Source organism: Corvus hawaiiensis, chromosome 13 (assembly GCF_020740725.1).
Source record: "Corvus hawaiiensis isolate bCorHaw1 chromosome 13, bCorHaw1.pri.cur, whole genome shotgun sequence".
In the NCBI taxonomy this organism is placed as follows: Eukaryota; Metazoa; Chordata; class Aves; order Passeriformes; family Corvidae; genus Corvus; species Corvus hawaiiensis.
This window is the reverse complement of record NC_063225.1, coordinates 10,077,432-10,096,062: the sequence shown is the minus strand read 5'-3', so window position 1 is coordinate 10,096,062 and position 18,631 is coordinate 10,077,432. Positions and strand designations below refer to the sequence as shown.

The window sequence follows — 18,631 nt, the reverse complement described above, 5'->3', positions numbered from 1 at the left end:
GGCCCCCAGCTACTGCAGTGCAGCTGCAGCCAAGGGGTAAATGAATGAAAGTTTGTTTTGAACAAAGGTTGACATTTGTGGTTCTTCAGGGACCAGAGGGATTAAGAAGTCAGTAAAACCTCACTAGATGATGGGGCTAATAAAACAGGAGTACAAAAGCAGATGGTAACAAGACTTATGCAAGTTTCCACCACATTTACTACCTAGATTAGCCAACTAGTAATTTTGCCAAAACAGACAAATGGCAAAACTTCAGGTGAAATTCTAGTGCAAGGAGAACTGAGGGACTTACTGGTTTGGTTTTACTTCCTGAAACAGGAGTTTCAAGGATTACTGCTCTTCTACGTTAGCCTTCCCCTACTACTGATAGCACAAGGTTGTTTTCCTTGCAATTTCTAATGATGGCATTGCAGAATGTAACACATTTGCTTCATTTCCTATGAATTTTTAATACAAAATCTCAATAAATGGCATTTCTTTTTAATAGAGAAAAAAAGGAAGCTTTTGTTCATGTACTGTCTTGCAAAAAAATTATCCTCATAAGACTTTCTTCCCCCCGTTTTTTCTTTTCATAAATTGGAAGGGCAGTCTCATTTCTCCTGTGGATGTGACAATGACAAAAGTGCATTTAATGGAGTTTGCATCTTAGCTAATGAGTTTTCAAGCAAATACTGCATGTCAAATTGTGCAAGTAATGGTGTTTGGAGTCAGCAGCAAAGCCACAAAGAAGCAAAAAATTGGTTCAGAACACCCTGAGCCAAAAAGTTTTGTTCTGTTTTTCAGCAAAAATGAAAGCCAAAATATTTTGGTTGGCCAAAAATTATTTCATTGAATGTGACACATAGCTTTGTGCGTGTGGTAACATCTTCTGCATCCTTTTAAAGATGAAAACCAAAAAAGTTTAACTTATTTTTCTGAAAAACTGCAAAGAATTTAGCTAATTTTGGGTGGAGAAAGGAGCATCTTCAAATAAAATTATTCTGCTCTAATTACACTTGTGCCCTGAATGACAACTGTGAGAAGCAGCAAGCTTAGCATTTCAGCTGAAAAAAATTAATTTTACCAGAATTGAATGAGTTTTTTGGGGGGGAATGCTATGCCTGCGTTTGGGGAGGTGCATGTCAGAGTCAAAAAAAGCAGTGGTGCATGACAACTGCACCCTGTACTCATTCACCTTGTGTAATCTTATTAAGCCAAGTAACTGTAGGAGATACTTAACTGGTATTATTTTTCCACTTCCTTTCCTGATGGAAGAGCCCTAAGTGTCAATTATCAACATATCCTTCTATCTTCTCCCAGGCTAAGCCAAGAAAGGACAAAATCATCACTTGACTGAGCCTAACAAACAGACTTCCAGCTGAGAGGCAAAAGCCCATCTACAACTCTCTTAGTTTTCCTCAGTCAGTCACATCCATAGCTACAGGAAGCTGATGTACTGGAGCAGTGCTGGAAGGTTCTGTGCACCTCCCACCCCCTCTGTACAATTAACAGATCTGTTGGCACACAAGATCCTACCTGACAAGCCCTAAACCAGCGTTTTAAATCCCAACCTATCATCTTGCCTTTATTTCAGTTGACTTTACAGGCCAGACACAGCTAAATTTTTCTATGAACCACAGAAATGATGAGGAATTGTTTCCCAGGGCACTCTGTCTTGGTTGAATTATCCCACTTAAAAACAACAAACACAACTCTGTTGTCTAATCACACTCTTTTTTGTCCCATTGTCTAATAAAACTGAGCTGTTGTCTTTCCCTCATTATGGAGAGGGGAAGACAAGGCAGAGGAATAAAACCATCATTTTTTCTCTCTGCAGCTTCCTGCAAAAGGAGAAAAATGCACAGGTTTTGTGATGTTTGCCACCTCCTAGCCAGTCAAAAAGGCCTTTGTAAAAAAAGACTGAAGATGGAGGTTGTTCTCACTTTCCTTTGTGAGGCTTTAATATCTTTAAAACCTAAAAATCTGGACAGCCAATTCAAAATACAACCTTCCTTATGACCTTAAGAGAACAGAACCTCGATGGGCTGTTTGGATTTCCTCACCTCCTTGATCAGAGAGCCAATGTAGAGAGACGTGAGTGGAGTTTGTTCAGCTGGCTTAATGACCAGAGTGTTTCCACAGCACAGCGCTGGTGCCATCTTCCAAACCAGCATCAGCAGGGGGAAGTTCCACTGCAAGAACACAAGTCACTGGTCAGATCAGCCTGGCACAGTCACCTACTCACTTCCATGCAGCCTTTTCCCAGCTCGGGGAGGAAAGGAACTGGGAGGAAAGCCACAAAGAGAAGCGTCTGTTTATAATACTGTGTTTGCTTGGACTAAGGAATATGACTTCCTTGATTTCCCCCTGAGATCCCTAATACTGCTGGCAGTCCTCACGCTAATCCTGTACGTTGGACAACCTTCTGCATGATGTGACCTCATTCTTTAAAGGAGTTTGATCACATTTTGTGTAGGATTTTGGCTGTTCACAGAAACGGTGTTGGAGGCAGTTTCCTGATGCATTCTGTACGGCATCTGTATGTGGGGAATTACAGAATGCAACTTCTCGTTGAAAAAAACCCTAATTTTTCCTCTATTAAGCACTGGCTGAGTAGTTAGGAATTATATAATATCATTCAATTCCAGTTTTATAACTAGGAAACTGCAGTGAGTTGTTCAGGCATGGAAATCTAGGGGAGATCTTATACTCCCTTCATATTGTAGATTGTTCCTTTCCAATTAGTTTTCTAATTTGGAATAAGGAACAGTCCACATCAGTTTTCTCTGTGCTAATCTCTTTCATGGTCATGTGTATTTGTGGATCTTGGAGTCTAAGCAAGAAGTGGAAAATCTAGCTCACACTGAATCTCAGAAAGGTCATTTGGCAGCAGAAAGGATTTCTTCATTAAAAATAATTAATGCTGCTTCAGGGATGATGGAAGTAGGCCAACAGCAAGGGGACTTCTTGTCAAGACTCAAGCCAAGGGCCTTCAGCTATCAACAAAGAAGCCAAGTATGTCAGGAATCCACAAATTCACACTTACAAATAAATTAGCAGTGTAGCTTTTGAGCCATGAGTTCTATTCTTACCCTGAGACAAAGCAGAATTTAGTCTCAAGTGTTATTCTTCAACTTGCTTCAGCCTTTTTCCCAGACCTGTTCCATTTCAGTGATCTTCTGCAGTAGCCACATCCCATAATTTGCCCGTTTGTCTTTTTCTCCTAAGTTTTCTTGGAGGCCTGACTGTGCAGCTTGAGCCATTTACACCTACACTACTTCTCTACACTTTCACAGCATGAAAGAGCTCCATTAGGAGCTTTCTGCTGCAGAGTGGCTGGTGAAAGTAACAGTAAAGGACTCCAAGGCTGCCTCATGATATCACCTTGGGACAAAAATCAGCCATATGCTGCTCTTCCTAAGAACTTCTCTTGCTAAGAACATTGCTTTAAATATAGTCAAGCCATAGGAAAATGGGAGGACTGTTAATTGCTATAGGGAAACATACCCAGAACAGTGACAGAATCTTTTTCAATCAAGTAGGAATATACAAACCCACAGGCTGTTGGTGTTACTGAGATCGAACTGGGAAAAAAATTGGAGATTTGTTCTCAGTAAACTGAAGACAGATGTGGTTTTGTTGACTCCAATCATTCTTTATACAAACACAGTGTTGAACTTCAGTCAAATTTGGTTTTGTACTTTCTGTTGTATTTATTGCTGGTCTAGGGTCAACCTGAGATCTTACAAGTCCCACTGTGTCCCCTACAGTGGCCTTCCAAAGCATCCTACATGTAGGCTTTTAAAAGGATAGTTTCCGAAGCACTGCTGAGTGCCAGAGGTGGCTGAGTGTGACAGGAAATACCTTTTAACTGGTGATCAGTGTGAGGAACCTGAGATTTTGATCTTAAGTCATAAATTCTGCTCAGCAGCAGTCACATTGCTTTCTCAGCCAGAAAAGCTGCAAAGTCACCACGACAAATGTTTCAAAACCTCCCACTTTGCCTCACTCTGACACTGCCAAATAGACCATGTCCCCTTACCAGCAGGGGTAAAAATACAGTCCTGTGGAAGGAAAAAGCAGAATTTCCCCAGACATCTTTGGGATCTGGTCCAGACCCGGTATTCCCAGGGTGCAGCAAATCCAGTGTCTCACATGCATTTCTTTCAGTCTTTAACCTTATCTCAAAAGTCAAAATTCTCCATGAACTCTATTGATCCAAGTACCACATAATCATAGAACATCCTGAGTTGGAAGGGATTCACTAGGATCATCAGATTCCAACTCCTGGACCTGCACAGGACAGCTCCAAGACTCTCACCACAGGTCTGAGAGCATTGCCCAAACACTTATTGAGCTCTGGCAGTCTTGGTGCTGTACCCAAACAGAGAATCTGTTGCGTACAGCAATCTGTTCTGAGGCACCATTTGCCTCAGAAATTGTAGGATACCACATTTCAAAGCATTTTACAACCAGACAGGAACAAACTCTGTCTCCCATGAGCTGTAAATTCTTCCTGGCTGTCTGTTGAAACAGAGCAAGCAACACATGCTAACACTGGAGGCATTCCAAGAACTAGCCATACTGTGCCCTCAGCAGAGAATGAGACCTCAAGGAAAAGAAAACTCTATTCAATGAGATTTAATCCCAGAAAGCTCAGACAACAGCCAGATGTAATTAATTGATAATGGATATGATTTAAAACTCAAAACTATGCAACAGCACATGGCAGCAAAAAGCCAGCACTCATAATGCTGAGATGGTTGTCCCAGCAGTGTGAGAGTCAGAGCTCTGACTGGTCTCTGGTGACTGGTGTCAGCCTCAGAGAGCAACAGAGCATCTGATTAGGAGACCCACCCTTCCACTGCAGAGCATTTCTGTTGCCAAGAGCAATTGGCATGGGGGTAAAACATGAAACTACATCAGGCCACTGAGATGGGAGTTCCCTGCAGAACAGCTGTGCTTAACCAGGCAGCAAATGGTTGCAGGGTAGGATGGAGTGCACATGGAATTTCCAGTTCTATGGGAGATGCAGGGCACCAGCACTGTCACTTACTGGGGTTATGGCTCCACAGACACCCATCGGCTCGTGCCGGGTGAAACAGACAAAATTTTCATCTGCAAGACGAGAGTAAAAGGGAACAAAACAGTCAAAATCCTCACTTTTACAGGAAGTGCGTAAGACAACTGCACACTAACAAGTTGGGGACAGAACTAAATTAATGTTAGACAGAGAACACTGTGTTCATCCTGACTCATGTCTTTGGGACATCCCAGGTGCATGAATATCTGAGTGCGGGTCTTGTGCCAGCTTTGAAAGCCAAACACCACTCATGGTCACAGTGCAATATTTGAAAACCAGGGTTCAGTTCTTTCTGCACACTCCCTGTGTTGAGGCTGAGGGGAGGATAACTCTTTATCACACTGAAGAGCAAACATAAGTTTCATTCAGATTGTGTCCTACTAAAAAAAACAAAGCACTTTTCTCCCTGAAGGAGAGCGTTTTAAAACCCATTTTCTACAGGAATCGTGTTCAGTGTAACAGGAATTGTACTTCTGCTAGGAAAACACAAAAAAATGAAACTTGAACTGAAGTAATACCATTCATCTTAAAATACTGCTGTTACTATTTCAAAAAGATAGCAGGAAGAACATTTGCCTTTCAAATTCATTCTTGCTGAACACCTAGTTTCATTATGAAGATCTGACAGAGAACAAGAACATTTCTAATGATGGGTTCTGGAAGTGATCTCAATCAGGACAAACAAGCAGTGTCCAGGCAAGCAAAGCTTTACACCACTCTGAATGAGGGTGACAAATCTCAGTTTATATGATTGACATGGCTGCCTTTGCTGTCTGCACAAACTGAACTAGCTCAGCCCTCCAGAGCCTTTCCTCTGGTGACTAATTTCTGTCTGCAGTGCCTGTCCTTTGCACAGCCTTCGTGATCACCCACACGCAGGGACAAAAGAGGCTGAATTTGAAAATACTCTGTATTGCCCATTGTGCCACAGCGACATCCATTCTGTTAACTTGGTCTCTCCAAAACCATATTTGAACTTCTATACCTGGACCAAAGTGTTCTCTCTGTGTGACTGTTCTGACCAAAGGTTTCTCTGTTAAAAAAGCAGAGCCCACCCATTATTTTCCAGAAATCTATCCAGGCACTGACAAAGCCCTCTCAACAGGTTAAATATTGAAATGTCTGCTTAAAATGCATCCTGAGATAGAAAGAAAGTGCAGGCCATTTTTGCAGGTTTTCAGAAGCCAGCCTTTCCATGTATCTCCCTCCCCTTCAAGCCTGATCACATCTCAGCTCTGAAACTGGGTCTGAGGTTACTCACCCACTGGAATAGTTCTGCCTTGAATTTTATCAGCCCATCCAGCATAATATCGGAGTGTTTTTATACAGCCTTCCAGGTCAATGAAATAAGCCTGCAGAAAAGGTTTTCCTGTGTCCATTGTTTCCAGAGTCTGAAAAAAAACCAAGTTGCATGCACTGTCAGACAAGACAATGTTTTGGGGGTTTTTTTTCCCTTAAAAAAGAGCTTTTGAAGAACCCTCTTCTCAGCTTTATTTTGCCTTGTTCTGAAGACATGGAATGTTCTTCCCTCCTCTTATATTTAGAGAATGAGCTTGTTAATACAAATAAGGCAGAAGGGAAAGCAGACACAGTAACTCTGGTGTGTACAGGAGTAGCTTTGTTCAGGGGCTGTGATGAAAGAGCACCTTCCAGAAGTCTCCAGAAGGTGAGTGTGGGTGGAAGACAGGGCTCGGGTCTGGGGCACTGGTCAGAAACAACGTGAGTGTCATGACTTCACCCTAACTGACTTTCCAACACAGATGTTCTGGAGTCCAGATGGTGTCACTAAAATCAGTCAGAGCTACTTTCCCTTAATTCGGGGGGGGGGGGGGTGGAAATCTTATTTCCTGCTTCATAACCCTAAGACCCAACCTCTGAGAAGCCTCTTTTGTCCAATGATAAACATACTTTTTACAGAGTTCTGGTAAAGTAACCTTTGGGCTCAGATCTGTGCTGAGCCCAGGGCGCAGCAGAAGTTGCTCCACTGAAGCTGCACTGGTGCTGATCAGCTCTAAACAAAGTCCAGGCTGAGCCTGTGTCCTTCACACTCCAGGAACAGAATGCTCAGGGAATGCTTTGTTCTCCACTCAGGTCATTAAATGGGATATTGGTGCAAATGGCCAGCACATCCATAAAGGAAGTACTATCCCTTGGTAGATTGAAACATCTTTGTTTACACATGAAGTCATACCCTGTCATCCTCCACAGACATTAGGGTCCAAACAGCACTCGAACAGACATTCCCCTTGGAATGGCTAGGATTGTTATCCACTGAATGTCTGCTGAAACAACTGATTTTTATAGGTCATTGCTTAGCACTCAGCCAAGGCAGCCAGGGCTGGTTTTCTGCAGTGCAAACAGCAATGCCAAACAAGCCCTCCCAGACCAGAAGGACAGCAGAAAGCTTGAAGTGAGTGTTCCTGTTCAGGGCAAAGGAGGGTGCTCTAAAGTCACATCAAAAAGTGAGCAAAAATAAACAGGGTTTATTCACACATGGATATATATATTTTATTTTCTTCCCTCTTATTTGCTGGCCAGAACTGTCTTCAGAACTGAATGTTTTGGTTTTGCCCTGCTGAAAGAGAAAGCTGTCATGTGGTTGAGAGACAATGTGTTGGAGAAAGAGACCCAGCTCAAAATAGCCACACAGGCACAGGCTCCTGAGCACATCCCATGGATGTCAATTCCTACTGACCTCAGCAGGACACTGGCTCAGGTACCTGCATATCTGACAGCATGGAATATCATAAATGACATTCTCTGAAGATAAAAGTGCAGTATTGAACTGGAGAGTGCTCAGATCCAAGCACTTAGGTGTGGATGGACAGCAGCCCTAAGCTGAGGATGTTTGGGTGCCATTTGGAAAGGAGTACAAGGCCTGCAGAGTCCAAAGGCTTCTACCAACTGAGCACATTTTAGCTCAGGTTCTTATCCCTTTTTTCTCCACCAGCAGGACTCCTCCAGGACAGGATCACAGAATCATTAACAATAGTTTTTCAGTGCAGAAGTCCAAGTTAACACAGCTTCACAGCTATAAAGAGACTTTCCTGAGCCAGTACATTCAATATGGAAAGAAACAGTTCCAACTTACGCACATTTTAAACTTTGGATGATAATCCTTCTCTGGCTGGATCTCTTTCCAGGCCCTAATTTTAAGGGTAGGAATTTGCACAGAAGTCCAAACCCACCTGCATTTTTGTAATAAAGAATGAGTCAGCTGTGATGGTTTGGTGTGCTTTGGTTGTTTTGGTGTGTTTTGGTTTTTTTTAAAAAGGATCTAGGAGACAGCTGTAAACATCAATGATTGTTAAAACTAAAAATAAAAAATATTACTTTGAAAATTTATGAATTAATATCTTTAATCACTTCAATAAATAGCTAAAGTTCTGCCAAAATCAACTATATAGAAGAACTGAGAGCCTTCTAAGACACCTAAAATCCTCCAGAAAGAAGAACAAAGTCATGACTGCTATATGGACTCTTCTGCCCTTCATGAAAGGAGAGAAAAGAAAAATATTAGGTAGATATGGATACACCAGAGTTATGAGCCAACTGTTGCTGGCTTATCACTGCTCCCAGTACTTACTGCCAGGATGACTCTGTCCCGTTCAAGAAGATCAGCCAGTTTGTGCAGGAGTCGTCCTCTGCTTGGGGCATCCATCTGTCTCCATAGAGACCCCCTCTGGAATGCTGCCTTCGCTGCCTCCACTGCATTATCCACATCAGGCTACAGAGCAAAAGAAAACCTCAGGTTACAAGGAAGGAGCAGGACAATGCCACAGAAACTCCCCCAGGCTGCTTCCTAGTTGACGTTCGTGGTAGCCAAAGCCAAGCTGTCCAACAAAACCACTTTCATTTTACTCCTGGATTTCAATCCAAGCCGGGAATATGTTTTAGGTTTGGCCTGGGCTCATAAACAACCTTGAGGTCTGAATACCAATAGGGTCTTTCAAGGGCAATTTAATGTAACTGACTTGTTTATAAAATAATCCAGAATCATGTTCCTGCCAATACAGGATGTGACACTGGGGGAGGATGAAGAAGCATGACAGGCCACTGGCCTACATGAATTAGCCTCCTCTAAACAAGTGTGGGCAGGAAAATCCCCCATGAGACCAAGATTTTATCCAGGGAAGTAATTACAGCTCAGATCCCACCATCCAGTTCCCCTGGAGCCCATGCCAAGGCAGTTAACACACTAAAAATCTCCCTTAGATCCTAGAACACATTTCCAGAACATTTCTACCAGATGGGAAAGGTTTTGTTATTCAGTGCTGTGACAAAGACATTTCCCCTACACACACTTAGAGCCATTCTCCTTTCACCTCCCCAACAGCTTTACCACCCTCTGGACCAAATCCAACTCTGTTTAACCAAGTTACTAACCAGATGGGGAACAAATTCCCTCTCTTCCCACACCATTACCCCCAGAGCTTCCTGCACTTGCTCTGGCCATGGTATGCCCTGGACTCCTCCCTTTACCTCACATATATTGATTTAAAAAGTGAAGCCAAGGGCATCTTCCCAATCCAGTGGAATCAATGGGAACACTACCACAAACATCCACGAGGCCAAGGCTGTACCTCAAGCATTGATAAAGCTTTGGACAGACTCCTGCTGTATGTAAGGTCTGGCACAACCCAAGCCTCACTTCAGCTGATGGAGAACTTGCACCTCACTGCACTATATGGCTCAAAAGGGTGGGAGAGGAGGGAGGGTGTCAGACCTTGATCATTCCTCCCAGCACTTCACCAGTTGCTGTCATCTATATCCTATCTCAAGTCTTGTCTGGATACAATTAGGAAATAAGCCTCTGCATTGATCCAACAAGGTCTGGCCACTCTCCCCTCACAGGGGGGGATGTGTGGTGCTCAATCAAGAAAAAATGTTGTAGGGAGACATGTTGCCTTCTTAAAAAGTTCACGGTCAAAACTGCAAGTCATCACCCAAGGCAATGGCACCTTACATTAAATTTGGCTCCTTTCCTCTACAAGGAGATCACACAGCTTTGAAACAGTCTGACCTACACTGTCAGGAAAAGAAATCCACCCTTTTGGAAGCACACAGATGGGAAGTCATTGGAGGAAACTTGTGCTGTCACAGGATGGCTCTGGTCCAGCAAGCAATGCTGGTGAGGCAGAGGTGTCCAGAGCCACTGAGCACAGACAGGCAGGTCTTGCCTGGGGCCCATCACCCACAGGCACAACAGGCCTTTGAATGGCTCAGTTCATCTGGATTCAGACTGGCACATCACAAAAGCCAGAAGGCACCACCAGCCACTGCACACTTATATACTCCCCATCCTGCCTGCTGGAATGAAGACTTAAGCTGAAAGAAGGCAATATTTATGTGACAGAGCAGGCAAAGGAACATAAGTGTGTCAGGTTTAAACAAGTCTTCTCTTAGCAGCAATTAATTTGGTCTGCAGCCAGGCTGGGAGCATTGATGTGCAGGCAACTGGGTCTGCAGTGGCACAATGCCCTCGGTACTGAGGGTCTTCCCTCTACCCTGGCACTCAGGACAGGGGGTGAGATGGCTGCATAGGCAGAGGATTTCAGTGCATGCCCAGATCTTCCCTGGTCTCTGAAAATGGGAGCACATGAGCCCTGCTGCAGCTCCTGTAGAGACAAGAATGAAGACAACCACATTTCTCAGACATTCTGGGTACAAATAGTGGCTCAGAGCCTGCAGTCAACTGTCACACAAGCAAACAGGCTTTCCCTAACAGCCTCAGGGTAGCACCACCAAGTGATATCCTGAGAGCCTTTCTGCACAGCCTCAATAGGCTTGAAAGACCAGCAAAAACAAGGAAATTCTTCAGAAAGGCTAAAATGCCATTCTTAATCCATCCTGTTATGACTAGGCATTAGAGGAGTCTGAAAGACATGTTCATTGCAGGCATGTTGCAATAGGTAGGCACAAGGCGTGACAAAGTGATTTCTAACTGTCAAGGTGCCAGGAACACCCTGTGGTGCACAAAACCACAGGAGGAGGAGATCCACGCATCCTGGTGCGCCACTCAGATCTATAACAGATTTACTGGCATTACATAAAAAGCTCAACTAAGAATATTAAGACTGCAAAGTCTTTACAGTGTTGGGAAATGTCTGCAAACCTTCATACCCACCTGGGATGTTTGAGTTATAATACAACCCCCAGTTACACAATCACATACCTTCCCCCCTGAACAAACTGAACACTGTCCTTTGTTCTAAGCTGCCTCATCCATCTTCCTCCTCTACCTCAGGTCCTGCTCATCACTGCTCCTTTTATCTCTCCTGTCTTCTTTTCCTCTCTCCTGCCCTGGCAGCACGCTGCAGAGCACAGTGAAGACCATCATCCCACTGGCTCTGTGAGTGGGGAAAACACCTGCAAAAAAGCCTTGCTCTGCTTCAATCTCAAGGTGCCCCAGAGTGCTCCAGTGAGGAGATGTGCCAAGAATGGAGCACACCCACTGGAAACCATCTGTCTTCAATTCAACTACTGACTTCTTCAAAAAGACTCCACTGTGCACATCTTTGGAAAGGCACTTTTCTGACATAGGGCACAAGCATGTCACAGTTCCTCAGTCAGAAGAAGTTCCCTGACCTGGTCTCCTGCAAACAGTCCACACATTGAATTGCTTTAACTTCCAAACTCAAGTTCTAAACAGCTACAAACAGCATCATAACAGCCTGAAATGTCCAAAATCATATTGAGGACACTGCAAGTCTGCTGTGGTCTTACCTTAGCTTGCCACTACAATCTGAAGGGGACAGGCTGACTGTGAACAAATCCCTCTCACAACCCTTCAAAGATCTACACAAGAGTGAACTGTTTAGAAATGATCATGACAGAGACTTGACAGTCACAGCTGTGGACCTGCTGCCCACGCTCTGTGGCAACTGAGCTGGGCACTCCTTTGAGGAAGGAGCACTTTTCCCCTGCCCTTGATAGATGTCAGCAAGCTGCTAGAAGGAAAAAGCCTGTCTTCAAGTGCTAGCACCAGGACAGCACCAGAGTTACTCCTTTTCCATTATCAACCTGGCAAACAGTTGGACACTAAGCTTTTATTTGTGAGGTAAAAAGCCTCCCAGCATCCAGTGGAAACAGTCACCATTTTATTTTCAAGGCTTCTTTTTCCACACAGACTTTTCTTTATCCCTCAACTGTCCCATCAAGGACAATTCTGTAACTAAAGAACGGACAACAAAACCTTTGCTTCTAGGCTTATGAAGCATTGGCCAAGTTTCAGCATCAGACTAAACTGTCATCGCTTAGATATCGGATGCCAAATTTCCACCCCTCACGTGCAGCCTAAGCAAAACACTCTGCGTGGCCAGGGAGGGGCAGGTTTCTGTTCAGGGCTTGGGAAGGGGAGTTCTGCTCCCAGCCTGGTGTGAAGCCAGAGCCAAACCTGGCAGAGCACAGCTGAAGCCAGAGCCAGTAGCAGGAACTGCCACCCCTGCAGTGGCACTGGCCAGCACAGCAAGTACAGTGGCACATGGGGACAAGGCACTGGAAAGCACCACCAAACACAACTCACCAACTCCTGTGGTGACTCCAGCAGACTGGAGTTACAGCCCCAAGAGGGGATGAACCAGAGCAAGGGAAGCCTCAGGGACCTCAGTTTTCCAGAAGAGAGTGAGACATGGCCAAGTGTCACCAGAAGGCAAACAGCTACTTTGGGACAGTTGTTACCCACGACTGTTTTAATTAATCCAGATCCAGGTCTAATCCCCACTCAGTTTCTTGGAAAAACCTACTTAGAGCAAAAAATTGTTTTAAAAGGTGTGATGTATAGGAGTAGAAGAGGCTTTCAGCACCCAAAGCACAGCTAGCTTACATTCTTGGCTGCGATTTCCACTAAGAAGTCAGTCACCTGTACTGAGTATCCAGGGGGAGAGGGCTCCACTGACTGGAAGTTTACAGCAACTCTCCTGCAAGCTAGAAGCTGAATTCAGACAGGGACAAATATCAAGGAGGCAAACTGCAAAACTGGCCTGTTAGTTCTGTATAAAAATTTTCTTTAGCCAACATTAGAAGCAGGCACAAACTGCTCATGTAACACTCTGTAGCTGCTTGAGGAGACACTTAGCTCAGGGAACAATAACATCATGGTTTCTGCCTATCAAAATACAGTTGCATCAGAGCTTCAATTCCACTGTTTACATGCCACTGCAATTAAACACAGTTGTGTCTTACCCAGTCAGGATAAAGAAATTACACATAATGTTTGGTTCTGCCTCAATGTGTAATTGCCCCATGGATGCACAGATCCCCAGTGACAATAAGTCTTGGAGGCTGCCTCACAAGCATTGGACAAGCTTAAATACCAAGAAAAAGATCTCAGTGCAAGCAGAAATGGCCATGCTGCCCATCACTTACTGCCCACAGCAAAGAGCTACCAAAGCCCTGGCACAGCACGGCAGCTGTGAATCAGCTTCCCATGACTTCCTGTGCAAAGCCAGATCTTGGCCCAGCTCTTTTCCATAGGTCAGACCAGCTGGCCCATACACAATGAGCTGCTTTGGACAAAAAAAGTGTCATACGTGATTGTTCCTTACCTCACTCAAGCAGTTACATCTTGGGTTACTCTACAGCACACCAGGGCCAGACAGGGACTACTAAAGTTCTTGAGATACTGGTTTGATTTTAGTGAGAGCTGCCACAACCCACAATACCAGCTGGAAAAGCAGCACCACATCTCCAGCAGCAAGAGGTCAATGTTTGCATGACTGAGCTTAAATTCCCACAAGCACTCAGGTTATTTGTTGACTGCATTTAAAAAAGGGGAAGTTTCAGTTCAGTGTCTCCAACAAGCTGCCCTACAGCTGGTGTATAAACCACCCCCCGCACAGGGCCCAAGTCCTGTCAGGGATGTGTACACACCATCACTGCTACTTCCTCAGGCTGGCTGTTTCCTTCCAGTCTATGCCACAAGAATGATGCTTAATCTCATTCCTCTGACAGTGTTCAGCAGCCAGTTCCTACCAGGGAAAGTGTCTCTGACAAGTTGGACAGGATTGATGTCACCCAGCCCATGTAATTCTTGAGCAGCACATCAAGTGTCCCAGACCTCCAGCTCAGTCTGGCCAGATGGATGTTGTTGTTAAAAGCCAGTTTTTCCTCTGTGTGCATCCCTACAAAAAGAAATCCCCAGAAAAATATCTTTTGCACTGCTTGTCCAACAACACTTACCTTATCTCCTTCCTCAATGTCACAAATTTTCTCCAGCGTTGAAGGGTTGTAGGTAGGGAACTTCTTTCCACTTGTAGACTCATGCCATTCATTGTTAATAAATATCTGAAGAGATAGCAAGGGGAGTGGGATGAGCAGGAGGAAGAAAAACAACTGATAAAGAAAAAAAACCCACAAGTGCTCCTCAAAGGTCCAAAGGCTCTTCAACTTCCATCCATGGCAGAGTCGAGCATACTCAAGTCTCTCTCCCATGGCCACTGCTGGCAGTACAGAAGCATTTCTACAAGCTTTGTGCACCCAGCTAGTTTTGAGCCAGAGGAAGGCAGAGGATGGGTCCCACACAGTACAACACTGGGATTTGGCAGTGAGAAATGGGCAGTTTTTGAAATACATCCAATGGGAATAGCAAGCAGACACCAAGAGAAACTTGTATGGTTCAGGCAAAAGGAGCCCCCTGTTACGTGTCACTGTACAATTATTACTTGGCTGTTTGTGCCCTGCCCTGGGCTACCTCCACAGCTTGCTTCCCGCTCCGCCATGTCCAGAGGAGGCGGGTTCTGGCTCACTTCTACCCCTCCATGCCTTGTCACAGGCCAGATCAAGCCTCCCACGTCACTCGGAGTCATCTGTGACAAGATTTAAGTGTTTCAAAATATTGCATTTCCAGAGCAAGAACAAACAGTCCCAGCATTGCGTAACTGAAAATGCATTAGATACTGGAGTGTTGTTACTCACTGTAAACAGAGCATGAATACCTATATCCAATTAATTGATTCAGCATGCATCTTATCCACGCTGTGATCTGACTTGGCAGTGTTATATTTTATAAATATACTTTAAATAAGATTAGATGAAGTAATCTTTATTAGTAGCCTGCTAGTGGCTGTAAGCTAGTACTTTTATTTGGAAGCCATCCACATTTGCAATCTTGTTTATGAGTCTCTACACACCACCAGGAGATTAATGTTGCATCTCTTACATTTGGAATTCCCACTGCTTTGGGTCATAGTTTTCTTTCCTTGGGCAGCTTTTTTTTCCTGAAAGGACTTTTTCTTACTATTTCTGCATAAAGCAGCTGAAGTGTAATTGGCGTAGAAGCTGCACTGCTGGACCCGCCTGTTTCACACAGGCAGAGAAAAAGAAAATTTCACAAAAAATGTTGCCAAGGGAACTCACAAGAAAAGATACATGTTAGAAATATTAACTTCAGTTTAAGACACCAGTGCTCCCAAACTACCACTGCTATCCAAGTGCTACATTTTAACATTTACACATTTTAACTTCAGTTTTTCTGTGTTTCACTAATGAAGAAAAGTCGTATTATAAATGTAGGAAATACAACAAGAACTGTAAAATTACAGTATCAGGTATATGCTCACACTAAGGTTTGCAAAGGATACTGATTTTTCCTTTGCATTCAACACTAATTCCATGGGAAAGTGATGTTCCTCCCAAGTAGTAAAACACAAGAGTGACAGGATCAGACTGTTTTAAACACAGCATATACACTGGCTTCATTCTGGAAATCCATCACATATCCCAAGTCTTAGGTGCCAGGAGTTGAAATGAAATCGAATAATATATCAGCAGTTCCTGCTTCATAGCTAGAATCTGAGACAAGGAATTGTGGACGGATCACTTCCATCACGTACCCATGACAAGCACTAAGCTGCTCTATAAGTAAGATCTTTGTTAAAAAATTTTTCCTCTTCCCCAGCCCCGTAACTGGTAGAACCAAAAATAAAAAATCTCCTCTAAGCAGAGGGAAGTGTCTGTCAGCTGTAAACATCTGGTGAAACACAGAGCTTGCACAAAACCCCTCACAGTTTTATGAAAATTGACCACTGCTCATTATTTTCTCAGATGCACCAGGAGCATCAGATCAAACATCAGACTCACACTTTTAATTTACGGTGGTTTCTACTTTAAAGATACTACCTTGACTCTTTCGGCGCTCACAGTCTCTGGCAAAACTGTGGAGCATAAACTGCGTGTTTTAAAACACACACGGCTGCAGGATAAGATCCCTAAGGAGTGTTTAAAAGTGTTCACAACAATAAAAATAACAAAAACCAGAGCATTTGGATGTTTAAGAAGAACTCAAATGGCCGTGTCCATTTTGGACACAGGAAAGAGCCATTTGTGAAGCATTACGCCATTCTGCAATCAGCAGCTGCAGATCCAATTTGCTGCTAAATGACAAGTTTATCTGACAAATCAAGAGTAGATAAATTTGGGATGTTAAAAATTAATCCAGTCCAGTAATTACTCCTAATTGCTAATCTGTTTCACTACTTTGGATGCATAATTCAAATCAACACATCGCCAGATAAGCTATAGCTGTTTACTCCTTCTGAGTGCAAGGGAAGGAACTTCAAATTCTGGTTTTTTAATACAAAAAGGCAAAAGTAACACACTCATTCAGCCCCTCCAGCTCTTTAAATCCAGGCATGAAGTTGAAATTATGGCAGTCAAGGCTCCACAGCAGCATAACCAGCCAGGACGCTTTCCCCACTGTGCAAGGCAGCAGGGTCAGGCTGTTGTGGAACAAAAAGCAACTTGGTGATCGCAGAGCTACAGCCGCGTTGGGAGCAGGGATTTCTGCAGCCCTGCTCAGCTCCACACGAGCCTCACCTCTGAGGGACAGAGATATCAAGCTCAGGAGCCTTTGGTTTATGTCAAAAGGTCAGGAGCAACTGTTTAAAGGGAAGCTCAATGGTGAGCAGAGAGGGGAGGGTTTGTGTGGGCTCAGTGCCCGGCCCCTCATCCCGTGGGGAGGCCATGGAGTTGGGATGAAGAGTCATCAACATGAGCACCGCTCCTCTTACAGAGCTACAGGACGGCTCCAGTCTCACAGAAGAGCCTTTCCACAAGGCCCAGTCCCGCCGGAGACTGGACCTGCTCCAAGCTTCCTGTGCTCAGCACCACCCAGACCCACCACTGGCACCGAGCCACCTCCCCGCAGGGGAGCTGTGGGTCAAGGACGGTTGAACACAGCCCCAGCAAGCGGCTTCCTGAGGGATAAACCCCTCCTCGCCCTGCCCAGGCTCACCCCATCCAAATCGGATTTTGCTTAGCACCAGCAGGGAGCTGGAGGCGTTCACGGGTGGGTTGGGAGGGGAAGATGGTGTCAGGCACCAGGGCGAGGAGCCCAGGGCACCTGGGGCAGTGCAACAGCTTTGGTGGGGTTATTTTATTAAAAAGGAAAAGTTAGGTTTTGGGCATTAGGATTGGGGCAAGTGTTGCTCCATTAGAAACACCACTGTCAGCTGCTTGCTCAACCTCAAACCCCCAAAAACCTACTATCTCAGACAGCAGAAGGAATAAAAGAAGCTAAGAAAAACAACACTGAGGGTGAAAATTTCGTATTGAATATAACACCTCACCGCCACCCTGACTCCACCGAGCATCGCCGACACCACGGCAAAGCCCACCCGCAGCCCAGCGCCCCACGCCTGGCGGGCTCACCTTGGTGTACTTCACCTCCAGGCTGCGCAGGGGCCGCGGCAGCGGGGGTACTTTCTTGTCGGGCTGCCCGTTCTCCACGGCGCCGTTGACGGCAGCCATAGCCCCGCCGTCGAGCCCGCGCACCTTCTGCCCGCTGACAGCGCCCGCGCCGCCTTAAGAGCGCCCCGCGCGCCGCCCGCCCGCCCCCATTGGCCACCGCCCCCGCCTCGCGCGCCGGCCCCGCCCGCCGCGCCCCGCCCCGGCCCCTCGCGCGGCCGCAGGTGACGGGCGGCGCCACCCCGCCGAGGCTCCGCGCGCGCCGCAGGGGCGGGAGGGGCGCCCGCGCGTCGCGCGCGCCGCCGCGAGGTCCACAGAGCGCTCCGGCACCGCCGTCCCCACAGGGGTCTCAAAGGGCTCCCAAAGGGCGACTCGCGGCGTCCCGAGGGGCTTCCAAAGGGCTCTCCACAGGATTCCAAAGGATTCCCCTCAGGCCATAAATGGTTCTCCGCAGGGCTCTCTGCAGAATCCCAAAGGGCTCTGACGTTGCTCCCTCAGGGCATGGTGTTCCCCGCAGTGCTCCCCTCAGTGCTCCCGCACGGCTCCTGCAGGGCTCCCTCAGCGCTCCGCACACGGCTCTGACGTTGCTCCCCACAGGACTCCGACAGGGCTCCCCATGGGGCTCTCAAGGCTCCCCGCAACCGAGGGCTGTGAAGGGGGGGATCTGGGTGTGCCCAGATGGGATTTGGGGGTAGAGCAGCCACCCTGCCTTCCCCCAAAGGGTGGCACTGGGGTGGGCATGGGAGGATGTGCCCTCTGCTGCCTTCTGCCTCCACGTCCCACCCAATCCCACCCAGAAGTTGTTCATGGGAGGACCCTTGCAGTGCTGTCCATGGGAATAACACCACTGTGTCCCAGCAATAAGGGCCTTTTTCTGCTACTTCT

General features: G+C 45.8%; 1 protein-coding gene across 1 annotated transcript in view; it reads right to left on the bottom strand.

Moving 5' to 3' along the window:
* Window positions 1-17,849, bottom strand: part of ALDH1A3 (aldehyde dehydrogenase 1 family member A3) — a 34,141-nt gene extending 16,292 nt beyond the window's left edge. Inside the window, exons 1-6 of the mRNA XM_048317836.1 lie at window positions 17,711-17,849; window positions 14,243-14,347; window positions 8,649-8,789; window positions 6,324-6,453; window positions 5,036-5,097; window positions 2,043-2,171 (exon numbers count right to left, since the gene is read on the bottom strand). Of these exons, the coding sequence (XP_048173793.1) occupies window positions 2,043-2,171; window positions 5,036-5,097; window positions 6,324-6,453; window positions 8,649-8,789; window positions 14,243-14,347; window positions 17,711-17,809 (666 nt within the window). The 5' untranslated portion in view covers window positions 17,810-17,849. The remainder of the gene's footprint in view (window positions 1-2,042; window positions 2,172-5,035; window positions 5,098-6,323; window positions 6,454-8,648; window positions 8,790-14,242; window positions 14,348-17,710) is intronic.
* Window positions 17,850-18,631: the final 782 nt, after the last annotated feature.